General features: G+C 56.9%; 2 protein-coding genes across 2 annotated transcripts; both read right to left on the bottom strand.

Moving 5' to 3' along the window:
• Positions 1-2,884: 2,884 nt before the first annotated feature.
• Positions 2,885-6,147, bottom strand: SBK2 (SH3 domain binding kinase family member 2). The gene is made up of 3 exons (XM_047094290.1): positions 5,895-6,147; positions 3,878-4,080; positions 2,885-3,478 (listed from the first exon to the last, which is right to left on the bottom strand). The coding sequence occupies exons 1-3, from the start codon at positions 6,145-6,147 to the stop codon at positions 2,885-2,887; spliced, it is 1,050 nt and encodes a 349-aa protein (XP_046950246.1).
• Positions 6,148-9,434: 3,287 nt separating this feature from the next.
• Positions 9,435-13,461, bottom strand: SBK3 (SH3 domain binding kinase family member 3; the record flags this gene model as incomplete). Its single annotated transcript, XM_047094288.1, has 4 exons — positions 13,417-13,461; positions 12,730-12,880; positions 12,015-12,217; positions 9,435-10,070 (listed from the first exon to the last, which is right to left on the bottom strand). Coding segments are annotated over exons 1-4 (1,035 nt in total), but the record flags the coding sequence as incomplete, so codon positions are not given.
• Between the last annotated feature and the right edge of the window lie 9,844 nt (positions 13,462-23,305).

The raw sequence follows: 23,305 nt of genomic DNA, 5'->3' as shown, positions 1-23,305 counted from the left end.
ACCACGATCTAATTCTAGAACGTGTCCACCACCATCACCACCCCCAAGAAGAAACGCTGTGCCCCTTAGTGGCTATTTCCCATTGTCCCCAACAGCCCCACCCTCAGCAACCACCAGTATTTCCTCCTCTGTCGATTGGCCTATTCTGGACATCTCCACAATGGAATCCTATGATGGATCATCTTCCACGACTGGCCTGTCTCTTCCCGTGGTGTTTGTGAGGTCCGTCCACGCTGTGGCATGTATCAGTGCTCCCTTTGTCCCTTTTCATGGCCAAGTAATGTTCCAGAGTATGGATGGACCACATTTTGTTCATCCGCTCATCTGTTGACGGACATTTCGGTGGTTTCCGCTTTTTGGCTCTTGTGAGTAACGTTGCTATTAGTATCTGTGTGGACGCACGTTTTCGTTTCCTGTGGGCACATACTAGGAGCATAATTGCCGGGCCACGTGGTAATTCTGTGTTTAATGTTTTGAGGAACTGCTGACTGTCGTCCACAGTGGCTGCACTGTGTCACATCCCCCCAGCACGGCACGGGGGCCCAACTTCTCCACGTCCTCGTCAACACGTGTCAGTGGGTCTGGAGGCTCCTGTGACCTCCCATTTCTATCTCCATCATTTACTCCCGACCCCCAATGCCCGTGTCCTCCCAGGAAAGAGCGTCTGCCTCACAGCCACAGGCATACACTCACACAAGCCCCCATGCACACTCACGCACACACGTATACCCACACACACTCCCTCACGCTGACTCACGCCCACACAAACCCCAGCCCGCTGTGCGGGACCCTTTTGGTGCTGACAGCCTGAAGATGCAATCTGGGTTTGACTCCTGGCTCCGCCCCTGCCCCTGCCCCCAAGGTGCTACCTTGGCTGCCCTGGCTGCCCCTGTGGCTCCTACCTGTGAAATGGGGAGGGTCCTAGCGAGCGGGCAGATGTGTCTGCAGCGGGCGGGGGGGGGGGGGCTGCTGCTCGAGGAGCATGGCTTCTTTACTGTTAAGTTTTATGATCAGTATTAAGTTTTATTTAGTAAGTAACTAATATTAATTAGCACTGCCCCTGCCCCTTTCAGGCCTTTCCTGGGAATCTTGGTCCTCCTCCCCTGCCCTGGGGCCCCCGACTGGGTGATTATCACTCCCAGTTAATCCTCAGCTGCTGCCACCAATTAACACCCTCTGCCATGCCCGGTTGGGGGGGGGGGGCTGCCTGCCCCTCCTATCTCCACTCCCCTCTTACCCAGCTCCACCCTGCCCCAGCCACCTCCAGCTTCTTTGGGACACATTCTTGGCGTGATGGCTCAGGCTATTTCAGATTCACGGATAAGATGGCAGGAGGTCCTGATCATGCCCCCCCCCCCCCCCGCCCCGGCCGCCACTTATCTACCTCCCTGTCTGGTTCTCTCCAGTGGTCCCTACTCCAGTAAGCTCACCTGGGTTGCCTGGGACAGGGGCCATGTCCCTAGTCCTCTGGATTGAACCTAGAATGAAGGGCTTTGGGGGTCACCCCAAACCCCACCCCCTGCCCATGTAGCGCCTTGAGGCCACAGCAGGGGCACTGGAGGGGGTGGTGAGGGCCTGGGAGAGAGTGACACACGATCCAGCTCTGAGTTGTAGCCTTGCTCTGGGCTGGTGGCCAAAGAGGGCGAGGAGAGGAAGACAGAGTGTTTGCAAACAGGGCAGCTGCCAAGAAGGGGCCTGGGTGGAGGGGGGAAGGTGTGAAGGAGAGAGGGGCCCGGCCGGTGACTGGCAGTGGCGCCTGGGTGACTTTCCTCCTGCCGCACACACACATACTCAAGGTCTCACGGACACACAACAGGCCCGACGTCCACACGCACGGAGCAAGGTGCGTGCAAACTTCCACCCAGTCCCCTCACACACAGGCTCAGACGCTCCGACACACGCAGCACAATCACATCATCCACAGAGACACAGTCGTGCCCTCACCGTCTCCCCCCCCCAACCCCCCACGGGCTCAGACGCTCACGGCCACGCTCCAGGCCAGCTCAGGCTCCTATCCACGGATGGCTCTGACGCTCAGTGCCTCTGCTCACACACAGGTCCTCGCAGAAGCAGGCTCACTCACAGACATGCGTGCGGCTGGCCTCTGGCCCGCAGCACGGCCACACGGGACCGTTTTCTGCCATTCTTTCCGTCTCTCCCTCCCTCTCTCTCTCTCTCTCTTCCTGACAACACGGTCCAGCATGTGCATTGCCCTTCTCTTTCCCAAGGTGACAGACCAACAGCATCATGGAGACCTAGGTGCCAGATGAAGTTGGGTGAGAGAAGAGAGGACACATTATCAGGAGGGTGACAGCCTGGCGTGCAGGCAGAAGAACAGGGCAGCGGGAGTAAGTGAAGCCCAGCCTGGGAGCAGAGAAAGATGGGCAGGAAGACAGGGACACAAACCAGACGGGTTCGTTTATTGTACACGCATTCCCCGGCCCCTTGCTATGGACCAGGACAGAGACAGCTACGTGGGGGACCCCCCAGGACAGGCTGGACCCCTGTCCCCCAGCAGGACACAGACCCACGTGTATGTCACAGAGGGAAGGGGGGCAGAGAGCGAAGACATGCAGCTGCCCGGTGGGGGGTGGGGGGCTTCGCTGAGGAGCGGGAGGTGAGGAAATGAGCCACGAGGCCACAGGCAAAGGCACCGGCGTTTGCCGAAGCCCCGGGGCAGATGGCGACGGTGACAACGGAGGCCCCCCAGGCCACGCGAGGGACACGGAATGCCCACGCGGGAGGAAAGGAAGGCCGAGAGGGGCGAAGAGGTGAGAGGGAAGCCACCAGCCACCCCGTGAAGGCGGAGGAGACCTCAGGATGTGGGGCCCACCCGGCTCCCTTCCAGAGTCTCTGCAGGAAGGCGGGCTCAGGCTGTGCCCGCTCACTCTCCGTCCTCCTGTCCGTCCCCCTCATCCACCGCCTCAGCCTCCCCCTCCCGCTGCCTCCAGGGACGCCCCAGGTAGTCCTGGACGGAGCCCACGGGGCTCCTCTTGCGGGGGCGAGGATCCAGCAGCCCCCACAGGAGACTGTCCGCCGCCGGCGTCAGGCCGAACCAGGGCTGCGGACGGTCCCGGGGCTGGCCGGACGCCTGCCAGATGAGGAAGTCGTCGTAGAAGGGGTCGGCCTCGGCCAGGGGCTGGTCCCAGGGGAAGTAGCCGGTGAGGAGGCAGAAGAGCAGGACCCCCAGCGCCCAGGCGTCCAGGGCAGGCTGGATGGGCAGGCCCTCGGGGAGGGGCGGGGGGCAGCAGAGCTCGGGGGCCGTGTAAGGGATGGGCGGCCCGGTCAGGCGCAGCAGGGTCCCGCGGGGCCGCGTGTGGCCGAAGTCGGTCAGTTTGACCCGCTGGCAGGCAGGGTCGCACACCAGCACGTTCTCGGGCTTGACGTCCCGGTACACCAGGCCGCGGGAGTGGATGTGCTCCAGGGCCGAGGCCAGCTGAGCCGCGCAGCGCTGTACGGCCGGCTGCGGGAGGCCCACCTGCGGGGGACCGGCGTCAGGGCCCTCCGCCCCGCCCCGGCCAACCCCGGGGGAGCGTCTCCCCAGCCCCAGGGACGCCCCGGAGAATGCACGACCTGAGATAAGTCTGCCACGGTGAGGCCTAGCGTGTGACCCCGATGGGCCCGGGGGGGCCTAGTGTGACCCCGTGAGGGCTCCTGTGACCCCCATGAGGCTCAGTGAAACCCAGTGAGGCCTGGGGTGAGCCCGTGAGGGCCGGTGAATCTCAGTGGGGGATAGTGTCGGTTCTCTCCCCTCCAGGGAGGCCCCATGAGGGGCCTCGGGGGCTACAGTGAGGCTGGGTGAAGCCCAACTCGGTGAGCGCACTCCTGAGCCCCAGAGGGACACCCTCGGAGGCCTGCTCGGGGTCCACCTACCCACCTTGGGCTGGATGAAGGTGATGAGGTCCCCACACAGGACAGGCTCCGTCAGGAAGCTGTAGGAGGTGGCGGACTCGATGCCGATGCCGTAGGCCGCTACTATGGCCGAATGTGTGCCCAGCGAGAGGCCCACGCAGAACTCATACAGGAAGCCGCGGAGAGACGTGGAGGCCTTTGGGAGTTCCTTCAGGGCCAGGGTAGTGCCTGGGGGCAGCAGAGACAGGTGTGGAAGGAGTGTGAGAGCCCAGGGTCACCTTGCCGGCCCCTCAGCCCAGACTCGTCCCCGCATGCCGTCGCCGTGTCTTCCAATCCCTGCCTCCCTACCCTGCCCACCCCAGATGGCCACGAAAACACTGCCAGCGGTAATGACCGTAATAATGCAGGCATTCGGTGAGTTTCTGCCCCGCTGTCTCAGAGCGGACGGAGGGGAGCCCCGTAGACCGAACTCAGAACCTCACATGACCTAGTTTGCAAAGCCCCTCATCCCAACAAAACCCCGGGCACAAAAGCCACGTCGAAGGCAGTGGGAGAAAAGACGTCCTGCACTGGGGAATCGATCTGATCAAGGAGGAATCCTAAGGAGGTTGTCACCCATGCAAGCCATTTCCTGGAACGAAGTTCCCCGAAGCCAGGAACTCTGGTGACTTCCATTTTTTGATTCCCCAGCAGCCGTGAGGGCCCAGCCTCCTGCATCAGGAGGCCGTGCGTGATGGAGAGAGGTCACCTCCTCACCTAAAACGCCGACCATTCTCTTCCCACCCCCCAGCCGGATGCAGCGGCGCCTTTTCTGACCGTCTGCAAGTACCCTGGATTCCCGCCATCATGGCACATGCCACCTTCTATTTTGATGGCACCCGTCCCTCTGCGCTCGCTCTGCGCTGTGAGCCCTCAGGGGCTCTGGGTCTCTACCTCGATGCCCCCACTGCCTCCCAGCGTGGGGCGGGCACCCAGAAGGTCGAATGAAGCAGTGCCCGCCCCCCGTGTCCCCATTACTGCCGGTGCCTCGACGTTCTGCGACGACTCACGTCTGCATCTCTGTCTGCCTGTCTCTCCGTCATGGGCTGAACCGTGCACCCCCCCTCCCCAAATCCTGACGTCAGGGTCCTCACTCCCAGTTTCACAGAACATAACCGTATTTGGAGATAGGGTCTTGAAGAGGTAAAATGAGGTCACAGTCCACCGCGACTGGCGTCCCTATAAAAGGAGGAAGCTGGACACAGACACGCACATGTGAGGACACTGGGAGAAGACGGGCCGTGTGCAAGCCAAGGAGAGAGGCCTCGGAGGAGACTGAGTCTGCCCACACCAGGGTCTCGGACTTCCGGCCCCCACAGGTGTGAGCAAACAAATCCCTATGTTTTCAGCCGCCCTAGTCCGTGGGGCCTTGTCTGGGCCGCCCAAGCACGCCAGTACTGTCTCTGTCCCTATCCATCCTGGAGCTCCTCCTTGAAGGCAGGGCTGACTCAGATTGATCTCTGGCTTCCAGGCAGCAACCACCCAGGACAGGGCAGAGCCCCCAAGGTGGCCTTGGAAGCCCGAATTGACACCGACTCCGAGTCCATCCATACTGTCCCTGTTTCAGGGGAAGGACAGAGGATGTGTTCACAGACGGGGGGGTGGGGGCAGTGTGCCCTGCAGGCCCACTGTGCACCAGCCTTGCTAAGTACCTGGCAGACGGCATGAGTCTGCATCATCCCCATGGCGACCGCTAAGCTGGCCACATGTGAGCGCCAGAGGGAGGGACTCTGTCTTGCTCCCCTTTCTTACCGGCAACTCGAGCCATCGACATACACTTAGAGAAAAACACAGTCTTTCCAGAGAAGGAATCATCACCCGCATTTCCGAAGGAGGAGGCCGAGGCTCAGAGAGGGTAGGGAACTTCCCGAGAACACACAGCCCGGAAGGGGCAGAGGCAACGCTTGGTTCACGTTTACGGACTCCCCGGCCTCGGCTAGCTTCTGCCGGGGCCCAGTCCGCCACCCTCTGCCCCTCCAATATCTGTCTCCAGGCCCTGGTACCTTTCTGGCGATGGGTGACCAGCAGGACCCGGCCGAAGCGGCCCTGGCCCAGGGGACGCACTTGCTGGTAAAGCTCGTCCACCTCGGCTCGGACCAGGGTCTGGGCACTTAGCGCCATCATGTCCTCTAGCTCCAGGGCTGCCTCCTGGCCCTGCCGGAGCTCCTCTGCCGTGAGGCCCCCTAGGTCCTCCTCGGCCAAGTTCTCCGCAGCCCCCGTCTCCACCTGTTCCTCATCTGACTGTTTGCCGGGCATCTCTGCAGGGCAGAGTAGAGACAGTGACCCAGGGCCGAGGTCCTGCTAGACCTGGGGCCCAAGGGACGAGGGGCTGCGAGTCTGGCCTCCTGGGCCTGAGGGAGGAGGGGGCTGGGGGGGGGGTCTAGACTCCTGGGGCTAGGGGCTCATTGGCACTCCCCACTGTGACTCAGTCTCTCTCTTCATTAGCCGCATCTGAGGAGTGGGGAGACCAGTTGCGGGTTGGGGTGAGGTCAAGCCTTAGGTCACAGATATCTCTCGCCCCTGCCCCCACATCCCTGCGCCACCCAATGGCCCAAGGGTGAAAGATGAACCAGATAACTCGAGACACCCCCCACCTTGTTTCCAAAGCAAACAGACTTGGGCCCTGGGGGTGGATGAGTAGCCTCTTTCGCCTAAGAGCAAACAGGTGTTCTCTGCCTCCAGGGGCTGGGGAGGGCGGCTGCGCACGCCAGGGCCGTGGGGACGCTGGGACCTGGATGGGAGCAAGCACTTGGGAGAAGTCCCCAAGTCCTTGAGACGCCTGGGGTCCAGCTCTGACCTTACTCCTCCTCTCTCAGACCCAGGAGTCCTGGCCCCCAGTCCCTCCTCCCTCAGACCAGGAGTCCTGGCCCCCAGGACCTCCTCCCTCAGACCCAGGAGTCCTGCCCCAGCCCCTCCTCCCTCAGATTCAGGACTCCAGGCTCCCTCTCCTCCCCGCTCAGACCCAGGACTCCAGTCCCTCCAGCACCTCCTCCCTCAGACCCAGGAGTCCAGACCAACCACCCCCCCCCCGCTCCCTCCTCCCTCAGACCGGGAGTCTGGACCACCAGCCCACCCCTCTCCTGAACCTTATATGACTCACACATCTTTTGACTCCCAGACTCTCTTTCCCTAACCCTCAACCACCCTACGGCCTCAAAGTTCAGCCCCGGCCCTCTGAGGGACCTAGGACTGTGGCCAACTGCCCGGCTTCACTATCAGGTGCTGCCCACCTCACGCGGCTTAACCCTTGCCTCCTCCTGACCTGGGCTCCGGCCTCCAAGCCTCACCTTCTCCAAAGCTTGCCCGACCCTTCGCTGCCTGCTGTGGTCAGTGCCCAGCACTAGATCCCATGCCAGCAGAGGCCTGCCCGGGAGCAGACCCCGCCCCCACCTAGGGGGTCGTAGGCCCCGCCCCTGGCCCCGCCCCTTCTACCCCACTGGGGCCAGAGCGACATCGTGTGTTGACTCCTAGAACTGGCTGCTGTCAGAAATGTGTCCCAGACCCAGGCCCCCAGCCCCCTCCTCCCTCAGACCTGGGAGTCCAGGCTCCAGCCCCTCCTCCCTCAGACCTGGGAGCCCAGGCCCCCAGCGCCTCCTCCCTCAGACCCAGGAGTCCGGGCTCCCATTCGCCTCCTCCCTCAGATCCAGGAGTCCAGGCCACCAGCCCCTCCTCCCTCAGATCCTCCTCCCTCAGACCCAGGACTCTAGGACCCCAGTGCCCCCTCCCTCAGACCCAGGAGTCCAGGCCACCGTAGAGGATGACATCATTTCTCTTGCTTGCCCCTGCCTTGACCCCACCCAGCTGCCCCATCAATGCCCCATTGACAGGTCAGACACAAGTGTTTGGTGAGGGGTGTCCAGGGGATGAGACACTGGGGTCCTGTTTGGGGAAAGGATGAGACAACGAGATTCCAGAACGATGCAGTGAGAGATGATCTCAGACTTGGGGCAGAGGGGAAGCAGGTGGTGGAGCAACTGGGAAGGGAGGGGAGGGGAGGGGAGGGGAGGTCTGCGTTCTGAATCCGAAGACTTTAAAGTTGGAGGGAGGGGGTAGGCAGAATCTCCAGGGTCTGAGGGAGGAGGGGCCGGGGGCCTGGGATGTCACATCTCCTCGCCAGGTTTACAGCAAGAGGACCACTGTGGACTCACTTCATTTTTTTTTTTTTTTAATAAACCTTTATTTCAGAATAACGTTAGATTTCCAGAACAGCCTGAAAGATGGTGCTGAGAACTGCCGGGCCGTCCCCCGTTCCCCACCAGGTTGATATCTGACACAACCAATGACCCCACATTTGTCCAAACAAAGAAATCATCACTCAGACGCCTCCGCCAACAACCTTACGCTGTCCCCGGGTCCAATCCGGGACACCACACTGTGCTTGGTGGACCCACGTGTTTAAGTCTAGAAGGCACGAGGGACGGATTCCCGTGGAGGGAGCAGTTCCCATTCCTGACTCTGCCGGGTGCCGGGGCCAGATGCACGCAGCCCCTGCCCTGCAGGTGTGAAGCGTCATAAGCAAGGGGTATGTGTGCCTGCATGTGTGTCGTGGGGCACACGGCTCCCAGCCTGGCCCAGGTGAATGCACGGTCTTCCAAAGCAGCTGTGGCCCTCCACATGGACGGCTCTGAGGTCCACACGCCTGGGACAGTCACACACCTTGGTGCTCTGTGCTCGTAGGGAGCCGGCGCAGGGCACTCGCCATGTGGGAGCGGAAAGGATGTCGAAACAGAAAACAAAAACAAAAACAAGTCCATCCTGGACAGCACAGGAGGTGAGGCCGAAAAAGATGGGAGACACAGGTCACCCGGATAAAAGTTCCCGAGGCTGGAGAGGGCCTGGGGAGAGGTCCACTTCTTGGAGGCACTGAGCTGCGGACAACGGCATTCTTGGGGAGGACGCAAGAAGTAGCTGCCGGAAGTGTGTGTGTGTGTGTGTGTGTGTGTGTGTGTGTGTATTTAGGTCCAGAAAGAATGAGTGACTTCCCCAATATGTCACCCAGAGCCCCGGGAAATGGGAGAAGGAGATGAGGTGTCCATCATCAGGTTTCAGTCAGATCCTGAAAGCCCAGATTTAGTGACAGGGACGGTGAGCGTCAACCGGGTCTTGGTGGGGATGAGTGACCCCATCAGAAGTCCGTGATGAGGATTCAGCATGTCCCTGCACTGCAGAAATGCGTCTGCAGAAACAGTGCCTTCCTTCAAGAAGACACATTCAGGACAGAAGGAAGAGGGGCTGGGGGCCTAGACTCCCGGGTCTGAGGGAGGAGGGGCTGGGTCTTGGGCTCCCGGGTCCTCAGCTGAGAGGGAAATTGTGCGCCCCAGTCCAGCCCTCAGCAGGGTGAGATGCAGTATGTTCCATCCCTGTCCTCCCGGGAGCAGCTGTCTCCATCCAGGTGGCCAGGGTTGGGGGAGGGAGGCTGCGGGAGGGGCCTCTGGCCCAGGCTGTGGCCACCTGTCTCAGTCACCTGGTCAGGGAGCTCCCCCATCTGTCCCCATCCTCCTGCCACCTTTGCCCTCCTGCTCCTCCTCCTCCTCCTCCTCCTCTTCCTCCTCTGTCCCCTCTTCCAGGCTCGCTCCCCCCTCTTCCTCCTCCTCCCCATCTTCACCAGACATGTCCCCCAAGCCCCCAGACCCCTCTCTGTTCCTCTCTAACCCCCAGTCATCCCCCAAGAAGTCCAGGACAACCAGCGGGGGGCTCCTAGTCTCGGGATCCAGGTCTAGAAGCCCCTGGAGCAATGCCAGAGCTGGGGGAGCAAACTGGTCCCAAGGGGGGGGTGGTTGAGGCGGCTGGGGCTTGGTGGTCAGCCAGCCAGCAAAGGCCTCGAACTCGGGGTCAGGGGCCAGTGCCACATCCCAGGGGAAACAGGCAGTGGCAGCGCAGAAGAGAAGCACCCCCAGGCCCCAGGAGTCCACCGCTGGGCGCAGGGGCAGGGTGTCAGGTGGCAGCAAGAGGCAGAGCTCGGGTGGGGCGGAGGGCAGCGGCCCTGGTGGGGCAGGGGTTGGACTGCCCTCGGGCCGGGTCAGACCTAGGTCACCTAGGGCCACACGGCTGCAGACAGGGTCAAAGACCAGCACATTGTCTGGCTTGACATCCGCATGGACCAGCCCCCGGCCATGGAGGAAGTCCAGGGCTCCGGCTAGCTGGGCCACCACCCTCTTCACCAGCAGCTCTGGGAGGCCCTGGGGTCAAGGAGAGATGAAAGTCAGGCTCCTTCTTTATTTTGTTTCTTGCGGTTCAAGAATTCAGAACCTCAGACCAGTGGCTACCTCTAGTGTCTCCACCGCACCCCTAACACCTTCTCCAGATTATCCTCAGCCACAATCTGCAGCCGCCCTGCACTCTAACCCCCATGTATGTCGTCACTGGAACCCCAGACTGAACCAGAAGCTCTTTTAGCTTCCACCAAGGTTTCTCCTAACCCTCATACTCAGACCCACTCCTTACATTTCTTATCTCCTCTAGCCCTACCACCCAGATCTCCAATGGGAACCCAAATCTCATATTTTATCCTAATCTTAGTCCCTACTAATTTAGATCCTGTATCTAACTCAGACCCCAATCTAAAGTCAGTTTATTTCATCAGTCAATTGAGAAATCTATCTATCAAGCTAGCCAGGCAGCTAGTCAGCAATCCATCCATCCAACCTCTCATCCAGTCAACATTCTACACAGCAGGGTTTCGGCTTAACATCCTTTCCACCAGCAAGTCAGCAATCCAGTGATTTATTCAAATATTTAATAACCAAAATCCATCCATTCTTCCTTGCTTCCTTCCATGTATCTACCATCCACCCATCCATCCATCCGTCCGTCCATCCATCCATCCGTCTGTCCATCCATCCATCCATCCGTCCGTCCATCCATCCATCCATCCATCCACCCATCCATCCTTCAATCCACCCACCCACCCACCCACCCACCCATCCATCCATCCGTCCGTCCATCCATCCATCCATCCACCCACCCACCCACCCATCCATCCATCCGTCCATCTGTCAGTCCGTCCATCCATCCACCCATCCATCCTTCAATCCATCCATCCACCCATCCACTCACCCATCCATCCATCCATCCGTCTGTCCATCCATCCATCCATCCGTCCATCCATCCATCCATCCACCCATCCATCCTTCAATCCATCCACCCACCCACCCACCCATCCATCCATCCGTCCGTCCATCCATCCATGCATCCACCCATCCATCCATCCGTCCATCCATCCATCCATCCGTCCGTCCATCCATCCATCCATCCACCCATCCATCCTTCAGTCCATCCACCCACCCACCCACCCATCCATCCATCCGTCCGTCTATCCATCCATCCATCCATCCACCCACCCACCCATCCATCCATCCATCCGTCTGTCCATCCATCCATCCATCCGTCCATCCATCCATCCATCCACCCATCCATCCTTCAATCCATCCATCCTCCCACCCACCGGATCTTTCCACCCACCTGTCTTTTCATCCATGCATCTTTCCAATCATCCATCCATCCACCCATCCACCCATCCATCCATCCATCCATTCATCTGTCTCCCTCCCTTCTCTTTTTCCATCTGTTTATCTCCAGCCTTATCTCAAATCCAAAATCTATTCTTAAAGATGGTCTCACTCTAATCTTCAAACTCATGTGCCCCCAGAATCTCATGGATTCAGTCCTGACCTGGTCTCCTCACCAGAGGAAACCTCAGTACAGCCCATCTCCAACTCAGTCTGTATACATATCCTTACCCATCCCTGTCTCACTCTGCAACCCCATCAATACTTTTCACACCCATTACCATTCCATAATCAAACATAAACTCAACCCACCCAACTTCACCCACTCCCACACTCCCAACCCCAGTGCCAATTAAAATGCCACCCCTAACTTCATCCCCAACCCCAAATCCAACCCCCTGCCCGTGCAAACCTGTGTTGAGTGGTCGGGTGGCTTAAGGTTAGAGTTAGGCATGGGATTGCACTGACAATTAGAAATAAGGAGGTTGTCTGGGGGCTTAGGACAGAGCGAGCTTGAAGACGGGTTTGGGTGTCAGGATTGGTGATAGGAGTGGGTTAGGGACAGAGCTGTACATGGGATAAGCAGTCCCGACCTTTGTCCCCAACCTGCCTCACCCGTTCCTGCAGCATCCCGCTGAGGTCTCCATATGGTGCATACTCCTGGGCAAAGGCAAAGTGTCGGGGGGTCTGCAGGGGTCCTGCTAGGGTCTGGAGTAAGCCTGGGTGTGATGAGACACAGCGGCCCACACAGAACTCTCTCAGAAAGGTGGTTCTCAGGACCATGTCTCGACGCAGGAGCTTCAGGGCCACAGCAGGACCTGCCGGGAAAATGGGTGCAGAAGGGAACTCAGGGAGCCCTGATCTTTGCTGTGGGGCCTTAGGCAAACTGCCTAACCTCTCTGAGCCTCAGATGTTTCATGTGCAAAAACAAGAGTGGCAGTGTCTGACCTCTCTGTGCTTCCAGTTTGTCCTTGTATGAAGTAGGGGTTGAAGGTGACCTTCCCTGAGGACTCTTCCTGCTCTGTGTGGCCTTGCACAACGGTCTTACCCTCTCTGAGCCTCAGTTTTGTCTCGAATAAAGTAGGGGACGTGGTGACTTGAGTTCCAGTCCAAGCTGCCTTCCTGCCTTGCTGCGTGGCCTCAGGAAAGTCTCTTACCTTCTTTGGATGGGCTCTGTTTATTGGAGGACCAAAGAGCTCTTAACTTTCTGAGAACCCCCATCCAGATGAAGGGCCCCCATCATCTCCTGAGGGTGCTCCTTGTCTCAGTGGCTTCTGAGGACCCTATTATGGGGAAGTTCTAGGGCCTGCCCTCTGGTGGTCCAACTCACCTCCTTGGCGAGGCCGGGCAAGGAGTACGCGGCCATAGGAGCCAGAGCCAAGCTCTCGGATGAGGCGGTACTGAACACGCAGATTTCTCAGTGGGGTCACCCTGGTGGCTGTCAGCTCCACGAGCCGTTGGAGGGCCGTAGCTGTGTCCTCCTGTAGGAGAGGAGTAGAAGTGGGGAGGGGGTGAGTCTGGGGCCCACTGAGAGCAGTGGGGGAAATTGGAGGCCCAGCCCAGGGCTGATGTGGGGTGCCAGGGTTATAGGGTCATTGTCCCCGGGGAGGAGGATGAGTCATAATGACTCACTGGCCTTAGGGCCACCTGTTTTTGTGTCCTAGCGGGGTTAAGGGTGATTGTCTCGGAGACCCTGCCCACCTCCGTCAGTGGGAACCACCAGGAGCCCCCCGCCCAGGTTGGGACTGTGCCCTCAGCCGACACAACCCCCACCCCACCCGATTCTCTCTCCATCCTCCTCATCCAGTGCTTTGCTCTTTCTTTCTGAGCCTGTTTCCCTGACAGCCTCGGTCTTGCTGTGTATCCTTGGGTTTGCGTCATTCTGGGTCTCTGATGTTTCTGTTTCCCGGTCTCTTCCATTACTCTCTGTGTGTCTGCTCACTGTCCCTCCGTGTGTCTATCTCCGACTCTGTTTTTCTGCATCTCTGCTGCCTTTCCCTCGTCTCCCGGCTCTCACCTCTGGGTCCCCATCCTCATGGTTCTCGGGGTCCCTTAGCTCCATGTCAGGGTCCCCTGGTGTCAGCCGGCCTTTGAGCAAGCACCTCCTGTCTGGGTCCACCGAGCCCCACCGGCCCCACAGGCCCAGCAGAGCTGAGATCTAGAGCCCGTGTCAAAGGGCCTGTGTCGGTCTCCCCCTGCCTGGTCAGGATTTCTGTGACATCCTCCGCCCGACTTTTACCTCCTCGTCGGCCCTGGTCTCTGTGTGTCCGTCTGTATTATCCTGTCGGCCTCTCTCTCCCTCCCAAACCTCCTTGCCCTCTCTGACCTCGCGGTATCGTTGCTTCTGTGTGATTCTCTTTCTCGGTCTCTCTCTCCTCCCTCCCTGTCCCGGCTCTCAGGCCTCAGGGTGGGTCTCCCTGCCCCTGCGCTCGTCCCCACTGTTGTCCCCACTGTTGTCCCCACTGTCTGTCATTCAGGACAGTCCACACTCCGTGGCCCCCCGTTCTCCCCTGTCTCTGCTTTTCTGTTCTCCCGCTCGGCCTCACTCTGGCCTGCTCTCCCGAGTGTCTCTCTGTCTCACTCCTCCTGCCTTTGTTCCTAACTCTCTCTCTCAGAGCCTTTGTCCCTCCCTTTCTCTGAGCCCGGGACAGGGGTGTGTGTGACAGCTCAGAGACATCCTGTCCCCCCCACACCCCTCCCTCACCCCCTCTGACCCGCTGCCCCCCTCCCTCCCCCTTCCAAACTTAGACCAGCTTGGACTCTGGGCTCTGGTCCCAGGACAGAGGGGACAAAACGTATTGTGAACCCCCAAGGGCCAGGCCTGAGGGCAGTGGGAAAAGGGGAGACAGGCCCCTTGACATACCTTACTTGGGATGGGATATCCAGAGCTCCGTGCATTCTGTCTTCCTCCATGGGATGGGGGTCTGGCCTCCAGGAACCAGGGAGACCATTCCCAAAGTCCCGTTCTTTAATATTGAGTCCCCAGCCCCCTCCTCCCTCAGACCAGGAGGAGTTCAGACCCTCAGCCTCCTCCTCCCTCAGACCAGGAGTCCAGGCCCCCAGTCCCTCCTCCCTCAGACCAGGAGTCCAGGCCCCCAGTCCCTCCTCCCTCAGACCAGGAGTCCAGGCCCCCAGTCCCTCCTCCCTCAGACCAGGAGTCCAGGCCCCCAGCCCCTCCTCCCTCAGACCCAGGAGTCCAGACCCCGCAACCCCCTCCTCCCTCAGACCCAGAAGTCCAGGCACCCAGACCCTCCTTCCTCAAACCCAGGAGTCCAGGCCCCCAGCCCCTCCTCCCTCAGACCCAGGAGTCCAGACCCCAGACCCTCCTCCCTCAGACCAGGTTGTCCAGAACCCAGCCCCTCCTCCCTCAGACCCAGGAGTCCAGACCCCGCAACCCCCTCCTCCCTCAGACCCAGAAGTCCAGGCACCCAGACCCTCCTTCCTCAAACCCAGGAGTCCAGGCCCCCAGCCCCTCCTCCCTCAGACCCAGGAGTCCAGACCCCAGACCCTCCTCCCTCAGACCAGGTTGTCCAGAACCCAGCCCCTCCTCCCTCAGACCCAGGAGTCCTGCCCCCCAGCCCCTCCTCCCTCAGACCCTGGAGTCCAGGCCCCAGCCCCCTCCTCCCTCAGACCCTGGAGTCCTGCCCCCAGCCCCCTCCTCCCTCAGACCCAGGACTCCAGGCCCCCAGTCTCCTCCTCCCTCAGACCTAGGAGTCCTGGCTTCTCTTCCCTCAGACCCAGGAGTCCTGCCCCCAGCCCCTCCTCCTTCAGACCAGGTTGTCCAGAACCCAGCCCCTCCTCCCTCAGACCCAGGAATCCAGACCCCCAGCCCCTCCTCCCTCAGACCCAGGAGTCCTGCCCCCAGCCCCTCCTCCCTCGGACCCAGGAGTCCAGACCCCCAGCCCCTCCTCCCTCAGACCCAGGGGCTCTAATAGCCAAGAGATGCACCGGGCAAAAGGACTTCTTTGCTGGCCTCAGCATCTGCTCTGAGCCTGGCTCCGTGCAGGGCGTGGGGTGGGGCTTTACCCTGGATCCTCCCAGCCATCCAAAAAAGGATGGACATTTAGCCCCAGTTTTCAGAGCAGGAAACTGAGGTTCTGAGCTGGGATCACCTTACACAAGGTCACAGGGGGAGGAGGAGATCGTGGGACCCGAGCCAGGTCCGAGTGACTCACAGCCCTGTTGTGTGCCCAACTCGGTTTCACTACTACTACAGCCCTGCTATTAATAAAGACCCAGCAACAACGTTACCCAGACTCTGGAAGGATCCTGAGAAACTGGCTACGACGTTGCCCCTGGGAACCCGGGAGGGGGAGGGGGGCGGTGCGGGCAGAGAGAGAGGCAGAGAGAGAACTCTTCCCTCTTTGATTTTTTTTTGGGGGGGGGGTGTTGGTTGTGAAAAGTTGCAAACATGCAGAAAGGTCGGAAGAATGCCACCTGACCACTTTACATGTTCACTTTCTTCAGCACTCTCTTTTCTTTTGGGGGGAATGAAGTGTTTTAAAGTCAATTACAGCCTAGGGATATCTTTCTGGGTTCAGGGGTATGCTGCTGGTGTTTGCTTTCAAATATTCCAGCGAGAGAAAATCCAAGAATGCATGGAGGGTTGGAGTTGGGGGGTGGGGGGAATGCCGAGACAGGAAGGGGACTTGGGCGCGTGGCTCAGCGAGAAAAAAGGGATTTCTTTCACTCTTTAGTTCTGGTTATGCTGGACGTTTTTCCTCCTAAAGAGCTAAAAGTCGCCAAATACACCGCAAGTGTCATAAGAAATTCTTGCAACACTGGGGTTGACATCTCTATGAAAGCAAGGATCATTTCCAGGTCAAGCGCGATGCTATTATCATTGCCTCTAATAGCATTAGCAATAATTCCTTAAAACCAGCTCAGAGGCAGTCTTATTCCCTTTCCCCCTGTTTGTCCAAACAAGTCCCCTATTCCTGCTGCCGTTGGGTCCGTAATCAGTGTCAACACACAGCTTTGGGGGAACTTGTCATTGCCGTGCCTTTCATCCTGTGGATTTTTTTTCCCCCACAGCGTATGTTACCTATTCAAAAACCAAAGCTGAAATGAATAAATACAGTGGTGACTATTCAATGCTTATCAGATGCCAAATGCCAGGCTCTGGCCTTTTTTTTTTTTTTTTTAAATTCAAGATTGTGGAGTCCTCCCGACAAGCTCTGGACGGGTACAGTGATGCTTTCCAATGTACTGGTGGGGGAACTGAGGCCAGGAGCAGCGGAGCCATTGGCCAGCAGACAGAGCCTGGGCCAGGACTCCGTGCGGCTCTGAGGACTCCAGGCCGCTCTCTGCTCCCTGCCCAGGTAGCTTGAGTGAGCCAGAGCCCTGGTGTCCCATCAGAGCTGAGCTTCTCCACTGCCCACTAGGACCGGACTCGGGGCCGGATGTGTGCACGCAGGGGGCCGAGGGGACTCTGCAGCTGTTCCTCCTGGGTCTCCTGGGAGGGGGGTGAGAGGGGACGCTGGTGCTGGACTCTGGCTCTCCCCAGCCCCCTGACAGGCTCACCGATGATCCGGGGAGCTTTGCACTTCCCCATTTAGCAACGCCACCCCACAGGGTCACCCGGAGTGACCCGGAGGAGGCAGGTGTGGGTGGGGGAGGCTCCAGTCCTGGCCCCGCGGGGCACACGCCCCTCATCAAAGCTGGCCTCTAGGCCTCCCGCCTGCCCTCTCCTGTGTCTCCTGTCTGCCAGTCCCCAAGGGCTCCTCCAATGACTGTCCTCCTGGCTCAGTCCCTCCTGACTGAGTGAGTACTCCTCGACAAACGTCCAAATGCCCCCTACCTCAGCGTCCTCCTAATGAAATGGGAGTAATTGCACATTCTACCCAGAGCATTATTGTTAAAGAAACACTTGACATGCTATATTTTAAATATGTCATATATCGTATATAATAATCTATGTAATATACATGACCATGTGTATAATTATATTATGTATTATATATATCATTATCTATTATATAGAGTATATATCATATATATATTATATACATATTAAGTTTTTATTTATTTATTTTGAGAGAGAGAGAGAGGCAGAGAGAGAGAGAGAGAGAGAGAGAATCCCAAGCAGGCTCCCTGCTGTCAGTACAGAGCCCGATATCGGGCTTGAACCCATTAACCGTGAGACCATGGCCTAAGCCAAAATCAAGAGTCGGATGCTCAACAGATTGAGTCATTCGGGTGCCCTGTTATTATTTTTTTTTTACGTTTATTTATTTTTGACAGAGCACGAGCAGGGGAGGGGCAGAGAGAGAAGGAGACACAGAATCCGAAGCAGGCTCCAGGCTCCGAGCTGTCAGCACAGAGCCTGACTCAGGGCTCGAACTCATGGACCGCAAGATCGTGCCCGGAGCCAAAGTCGGACACTGTAACTGAGTGAGCCACCCAGTCGTCCTAGGTGCCCTGTTATTCATTTCAAAATGCATTTGTGGGCGCCTGGGTGGCTCAGTTGGTTAAGCGACTGACTCTTGGTTTCTGCTCAGGTCATGGTCTCGCAGTTCATGAGGTCAGGCTCCTTGCTAACAATGCCGAGCCTGCTTGGGATTCCCTCTCTCCCTCTCTCTGCTCCTCCCTCGCTCCTCCCTCTCGCTCCCTTGCTCTCACAGTAAATAAATAAATAAAACTTAAAAATGCATTTGCTACATATATATATATACACACAGGAATAACTGCTGTAGCCGGTCTCCTTGCACGTTGTTAAATGTTGCATAAATAGTATCACGTCTGTGACCTTCTGCAGCTTGCTTTTGTTTGTGAGTTTCATCTGCACGGGTACTTGGAGCTCAAGCTCTTTCCCTTGCAAAGATGTTGCATATTCTAGTGTATGAACACGCTCTCGTTGATGGACCCATTCTTCCGATGAGGGACACTTTACCTTTCCTCCAGTATTGTGCTCTTTCAAGCAGGGTTGCAAAAAATATTTGCAGACACGTTGCCTTGTGCTCAAGGGCCCACTTTCTCTGGTCCTGCCACATGCTCTCCAAGGCGGTTGTATCTGGCATTGGCCTTTTGTTATTTTTTTGAGTTCACAGGCCCCTTTGAGAATCTGAAGAAAGACATAGAGACTTGCACTGCCCAACACAGAAGCCACCAGCCACGTGTGGCTCTTAAGCACTTGAAACGTGGCTGGTCCAAATTGACAACTCCTGTGAGTGTCAAATTCACCTTGGATTTCAAAGACTTAGCACCAAAAAGAGAATGTAAACGATCTCCCTGATGGTTTTCATATTAATTGCATGATGACCTGATAATGTTTGGGATGTACGGTCGATTGCGCCAATCGTGGATTTCGTGCTTGCAAACTCGCCTACTCCCTAAAAATTTTCTGTAGCCCTCATATCAAGTCCCGGCACCCTGATGGGCGTGTGCGGGGCCGCGAAAGATCTGAGCCACCGACACCCACGTTTCCAGCTGTGGCGGTGCACGGAGACCCTCTGCCTTCTTGCCTCACCTCTCGCCCTGTTAACAAGTGTCCTTTCTGCAGCCTGGTTAGTGCCACATTGTCCGCAGTCTGGTGCCTTTCGTGGCTGATTTTGCGGTTTAAACTGGCCCCCAAACACAACGCTGTAGTGCTGTCTGGTGCTCCTGAGCTCGAGGAGGCTGTGATGTGCCTTTCAGAGAAATATCCGTGTTAGGCAAGCTTCGTTCGGGGGCACGAGTTCCCTGGGCTGGTGGCTGGGATTTAAATGTTAGCGAATCAACAATATATCGGAAGTGAGGCGTCTTTACACAGAACACATGTAAAACAAGCTTGCGTGTTGATCCGTTAACGAAAATACTATGACTTGGGCTCCCAGGAACCTAATCCCGTATCCCCACCCCGGGGGGCAATGGTTCCATATTCACTAATTCAGCATTCACTTTATAGACCATAACCGGCACGAATACGGAGAATCAACTGTATCAAGTAATTCCAGTAACGAAGAGACACTAAATTAAATGAAATAAAACATCAAAATTATTTTTGCCTTGTTTCTTCTTTTACTATTGGAAGAAAGGAGGCACAGTTTGGCAGACAGCATCCAGGATTACTGACCCTGCTGGATGTCTCTAGAAGTCTAGAGACCGTGGGTTATAAAAATCATTGCTTTCTCCATGTCTACGGGGCTTCAGGCCAAGGTCCCTCACTTAGGTGGACCATATATGGACCACCTTCCTCCTGGCCTCCTGTCTCTCCCCCCTGGAGGTCTCACCCACCACCCCAAACACATCTGATACCCAGAGACTGTCCCTCTCCTTCTCGTTAGCCTCCCATGGCTCCCTATTACCCTTGGGATCAAGTCCAAGCTCCCCAGCCTGGCCTCTGAGCCCTTCTGGAGTTGGAATTTGCATCTTATCTGCTGCCCCGCCCTATCACACCAGAGTTGCACTTACGGTCCCCTGGAGCCCGCTGGATTCTCTCGCCCTGTCCTCAGGAAATGTGCGTGGAATGAGACTGACGGATGGCCGGGGTGCACTTGTAATGGCTTCGTAAATCCCGCGTGATTAACGATAATTATAGCAGCATTTACTGAACTCTGTGTATTACCAGCCCCTGTGCTAATCCTCACAGCAGTCGGGAAAGGTAGGCCCTATTATTAGCTCCGTTTTATAGTTGAGGGAAGGGAGACTCTCACAGAGATTAAATCTCTTGCTCTGTGTCCCGCTCGCTCGGGGTCAACGGCACAGTTGGACTCCACCTGTCACCCCCACCCCCTCCCCCGGCTGCTCTGGGGTGTACAGATGTTTGCAGGCCAGGAGCTAGGGACCGATGCACGTCAAGGTTGCTGAGTTCTCATTTCCACTCAAATTCAACACGCGTTTCCCGGGGACTGAGCTGGAGCAAAACCCAGCACATGGGTTTCTGTCCCGGCGGGGGGGGGGGGGGTGCGGGGGAGGAGTCTGGAAAGTGGCCTGGACACGGATGTAAGCAATCATGAAACAAGGTGTTATCTGTTCTCATGGAGGTGACAGAGGGGGGCCCAGAGGTGATTCTGAAAAGTCCTGATGGGACAACGGGTTGGGGAGAAGGAGGCCTCTGAGCAGAGGCCCGTCCTATCTGGGATTCCAATTAAGACAGGGGCGCCTGGGTGGCTCAGTCGGTTGGGCGTCTGCCTTCGGCTCAGGTCATGATCTCGCCATCAGTGAGTTCGAGCCCCGCGTCGGGCTCTGTGCTGACAGCTCAGAGCCTGGAGCTGCTTCGGATTCTGTGTCTCCCTCTCTCTGACCCTCCCCTGTTCACGCTCTCTCAATAATAAATAAACGTTTAAAAAATTTTTTTTAAAAGACAGCAGTGCCTGGCTGGCTCAGTCCGTGTAGAGCGTGCGACTCTTGATCTCAGGGTGGAGAGTTCAAGCCTCACGTCGGGCGTGGAGCCTACTTTAAAAGAAAACAAAACAGGGGCGCCTGGGTGGCTCAGTCGGTTAAGCGTCCGACTTCAGCTCAGGTCACGATCTTGCGGTCTGTGAGTTCGAGCCCCGCGTCGGGCTCTGGGCTGATGGCTCGGAGCCTGGAGCCTGCTTCCGATTCTGTCTCCCTCTCTCTCTGCCCCTCCCCCGTTCATGCTCTGTCTCTCTCTGTTTCAAAAATAAATAAACATTAAAAAAATTTTTTTAAATAAAAAAAATAAAACAAAACAAATTAAGACAAACAGATGAGTTGGATGACTGGGGAGTGTCTACCCGGTATGATGTATCAGGCAGAATTGCAGGTTCTGGGGGTACAGCCGAGAGCGATAGGAGCAACAATCCTTGTCCTCAAAGGCAAATCCAGAGACTGGAATCGGATGAGTGGTTGCCCAAGGCTTGGAGGGGACGGGGTGAGGCAACGCTTCGAGGGGGTCTTTTGGTGGGGGTGGGGGGTGGGGGGACAGGAGTGTTCTAAAATTGATCATAGTGGGGTGCCTGGGTGGCTCAGTCGGTTGAGAATCTGACCGGCTCAGGTCATGGTCTCACGGTCTGTGAGTTCGAGCCCCGCGTCGGGCTCTGTGCTGACAGCTCAGAGCCCGGAGCCTGCTTCTGATTCTGTGTCTCCCTCTCTCTCTGCCCCTCTCCTGCTCTCTCTCTCAGTAGATGAAATGTGTGGTATGAGAATAATATCTCGATAAGGGAATCGAACAAAGCCCGTGCTCTGGCGGAGCACGTGTCCCAGCGAGGCCCCAGTGAACTGGGCAGAGTGGACACCCAGCTCAGTTGAGCTTCCCCTCCTCCTGTACACAGCACACCTATTTTCAGCAATAATCACAGAATAACCATCAGCTTCGTTTTCTTGATTTGTGGGGTTTTTTAATTCCTTTTTTTTTTTAATTAATCGACTTTAGTTTTTAGAGCCGTTTTAGGTTCACAGCAAAATGAGAGGAAGATACAGAGACTTCCCGTCGCCCTCCTGCCTCCACTCATGCACCCCGCCCTCCATTAGCAAATCCCCCACCAGGGGGTACATTTGTCACAGTTGATGGCCTTCGTTGACTGGTCATAATCATGGGAAGTCTACAGTTCAGGGTTTGTTCTTAGGGTTGGACGTTGTAGGGTTTGGACACACGTCCTGATACGTACATTACAGTACAACACGGAGTAATTTCACTGCCCTAAAAGCCCTCTGTGCTCCCCCGCCCCCCCCCCCCCGGCCTCCCCTGATCTTTTCACTGTCTCCAGTTTTGCCTTTTCCAGAACGACCTCCAGTTGGACCCGTCCTGTATGTAGGAAGCCTTTTCAGCTTGGCTTCTCCCCCTCGGAACTGTGCATTTAAGGTTCCTCCTTTTTGTGATTTGATCGCTCATTTGTTTTTAGCACCGGATAACATCCCGTTGTCCGGAGGGGCCCTGTTTGCCCCTTCACCTACTGAAGCGTCTCTCCGATTCTTGCCAACGGCAACATTGAATACAGCTGCCGCACACATCCGTGTAGGGGTTATTGGGTGCATGTAACTTTTTTTACTCATTCCAGGGGACACTAAGGAGCGTGATTGCTGGGCGTGTCTCTCTTAAATACAACACAACTGTTTTTAGGAACCATCATTTGTCATTTTTTTTTCTTGCTACATATACTTTTTTCAGTTGAAAACAATCAGACATGGAAAAGAAAGACACGTTGTAGTTTTAGAGATGTCGGTTCAAGCCGAGCACGTTATGTCAGGGTATGAGCTCAAAGGTGCACTTCAATAAAAAATATTACATCACACGGCCGGCGCTCTGCCTCTCGGTTTGGAACTGGATATGCAGATACCAGATGCAAGGGTGACAGAGAAGGTCAGATCCCCGGTTATTCAGGTTCTAGTTCTTTGCCTTTATTATTGTTTTTTGTTTGTTTGTTTGTTTGTTTATCTGTTTTGAGAGAGAGAGAGGATCCCGAGCCGAAACCAAGAGTTGGACACTTAACCAACTGAGCGCCCCCACCCCCGCCAGCGCCCCCAGACTGCCATTTTAAATATAGCAGGACCACATAGCTGCACAGATGCGGACTGCATCTGAAGTGACCTTGGACTATCCCGTCCTCAGGAACTTACTATCAAAATGAACACATGTAGTGGAGTCTGCATGCATCGATGCCGGCTGTAAACTGGAATTCTCTGCATTAACTTCCACATGCAATACAGCGCTTTATTAAATTTTTTTTAACGTTTTTTTTTTAATTTATTTTTGAGACAGGGAGAGACAGAGCATGAACAGGGGAGGGTCAGAGAGAGGGAGACACAGAATCTGAAACAGGCTCCAGGCTCTGAGCTGTCAGCACAGAGCCCGACGCGGGGCTCGAACTCACGGACCGTGAGATCATGACCTGAGCCGAAGTCGGACGCTCAACCGACTGAGCCACCCAGGCGCCCCTACAGCGCTTTATTAAAGGATAGGGAATAAAAAAATAAAACGTGCAGGGCGCCCGGGTGGCTCAGTCGGTTGAGCTTCTGACTTCGGC

Source organism: Lynx rufus, unplaced genomic scaffold, assembly GCF_022079265.1.
Source record: "Lynx rufus isolate CCGP_SWC_20201006 ecotype Redwood Valley unplaced genomic scaffold, mLynRuf1.p SCAF_39, whole genome shotgun sequence".
Taxonomy (NCBI): Eukaryota; Metazoa; Chordata; class Mammalia; order Carnivora; family Felidae; genus Lynx; species Lynx rufus.
The sequence above is the reverse complement of the archived record's forward strand: the minus strand, read 5'-3'. Positions and strand labels throughout refer to the sequence as shown.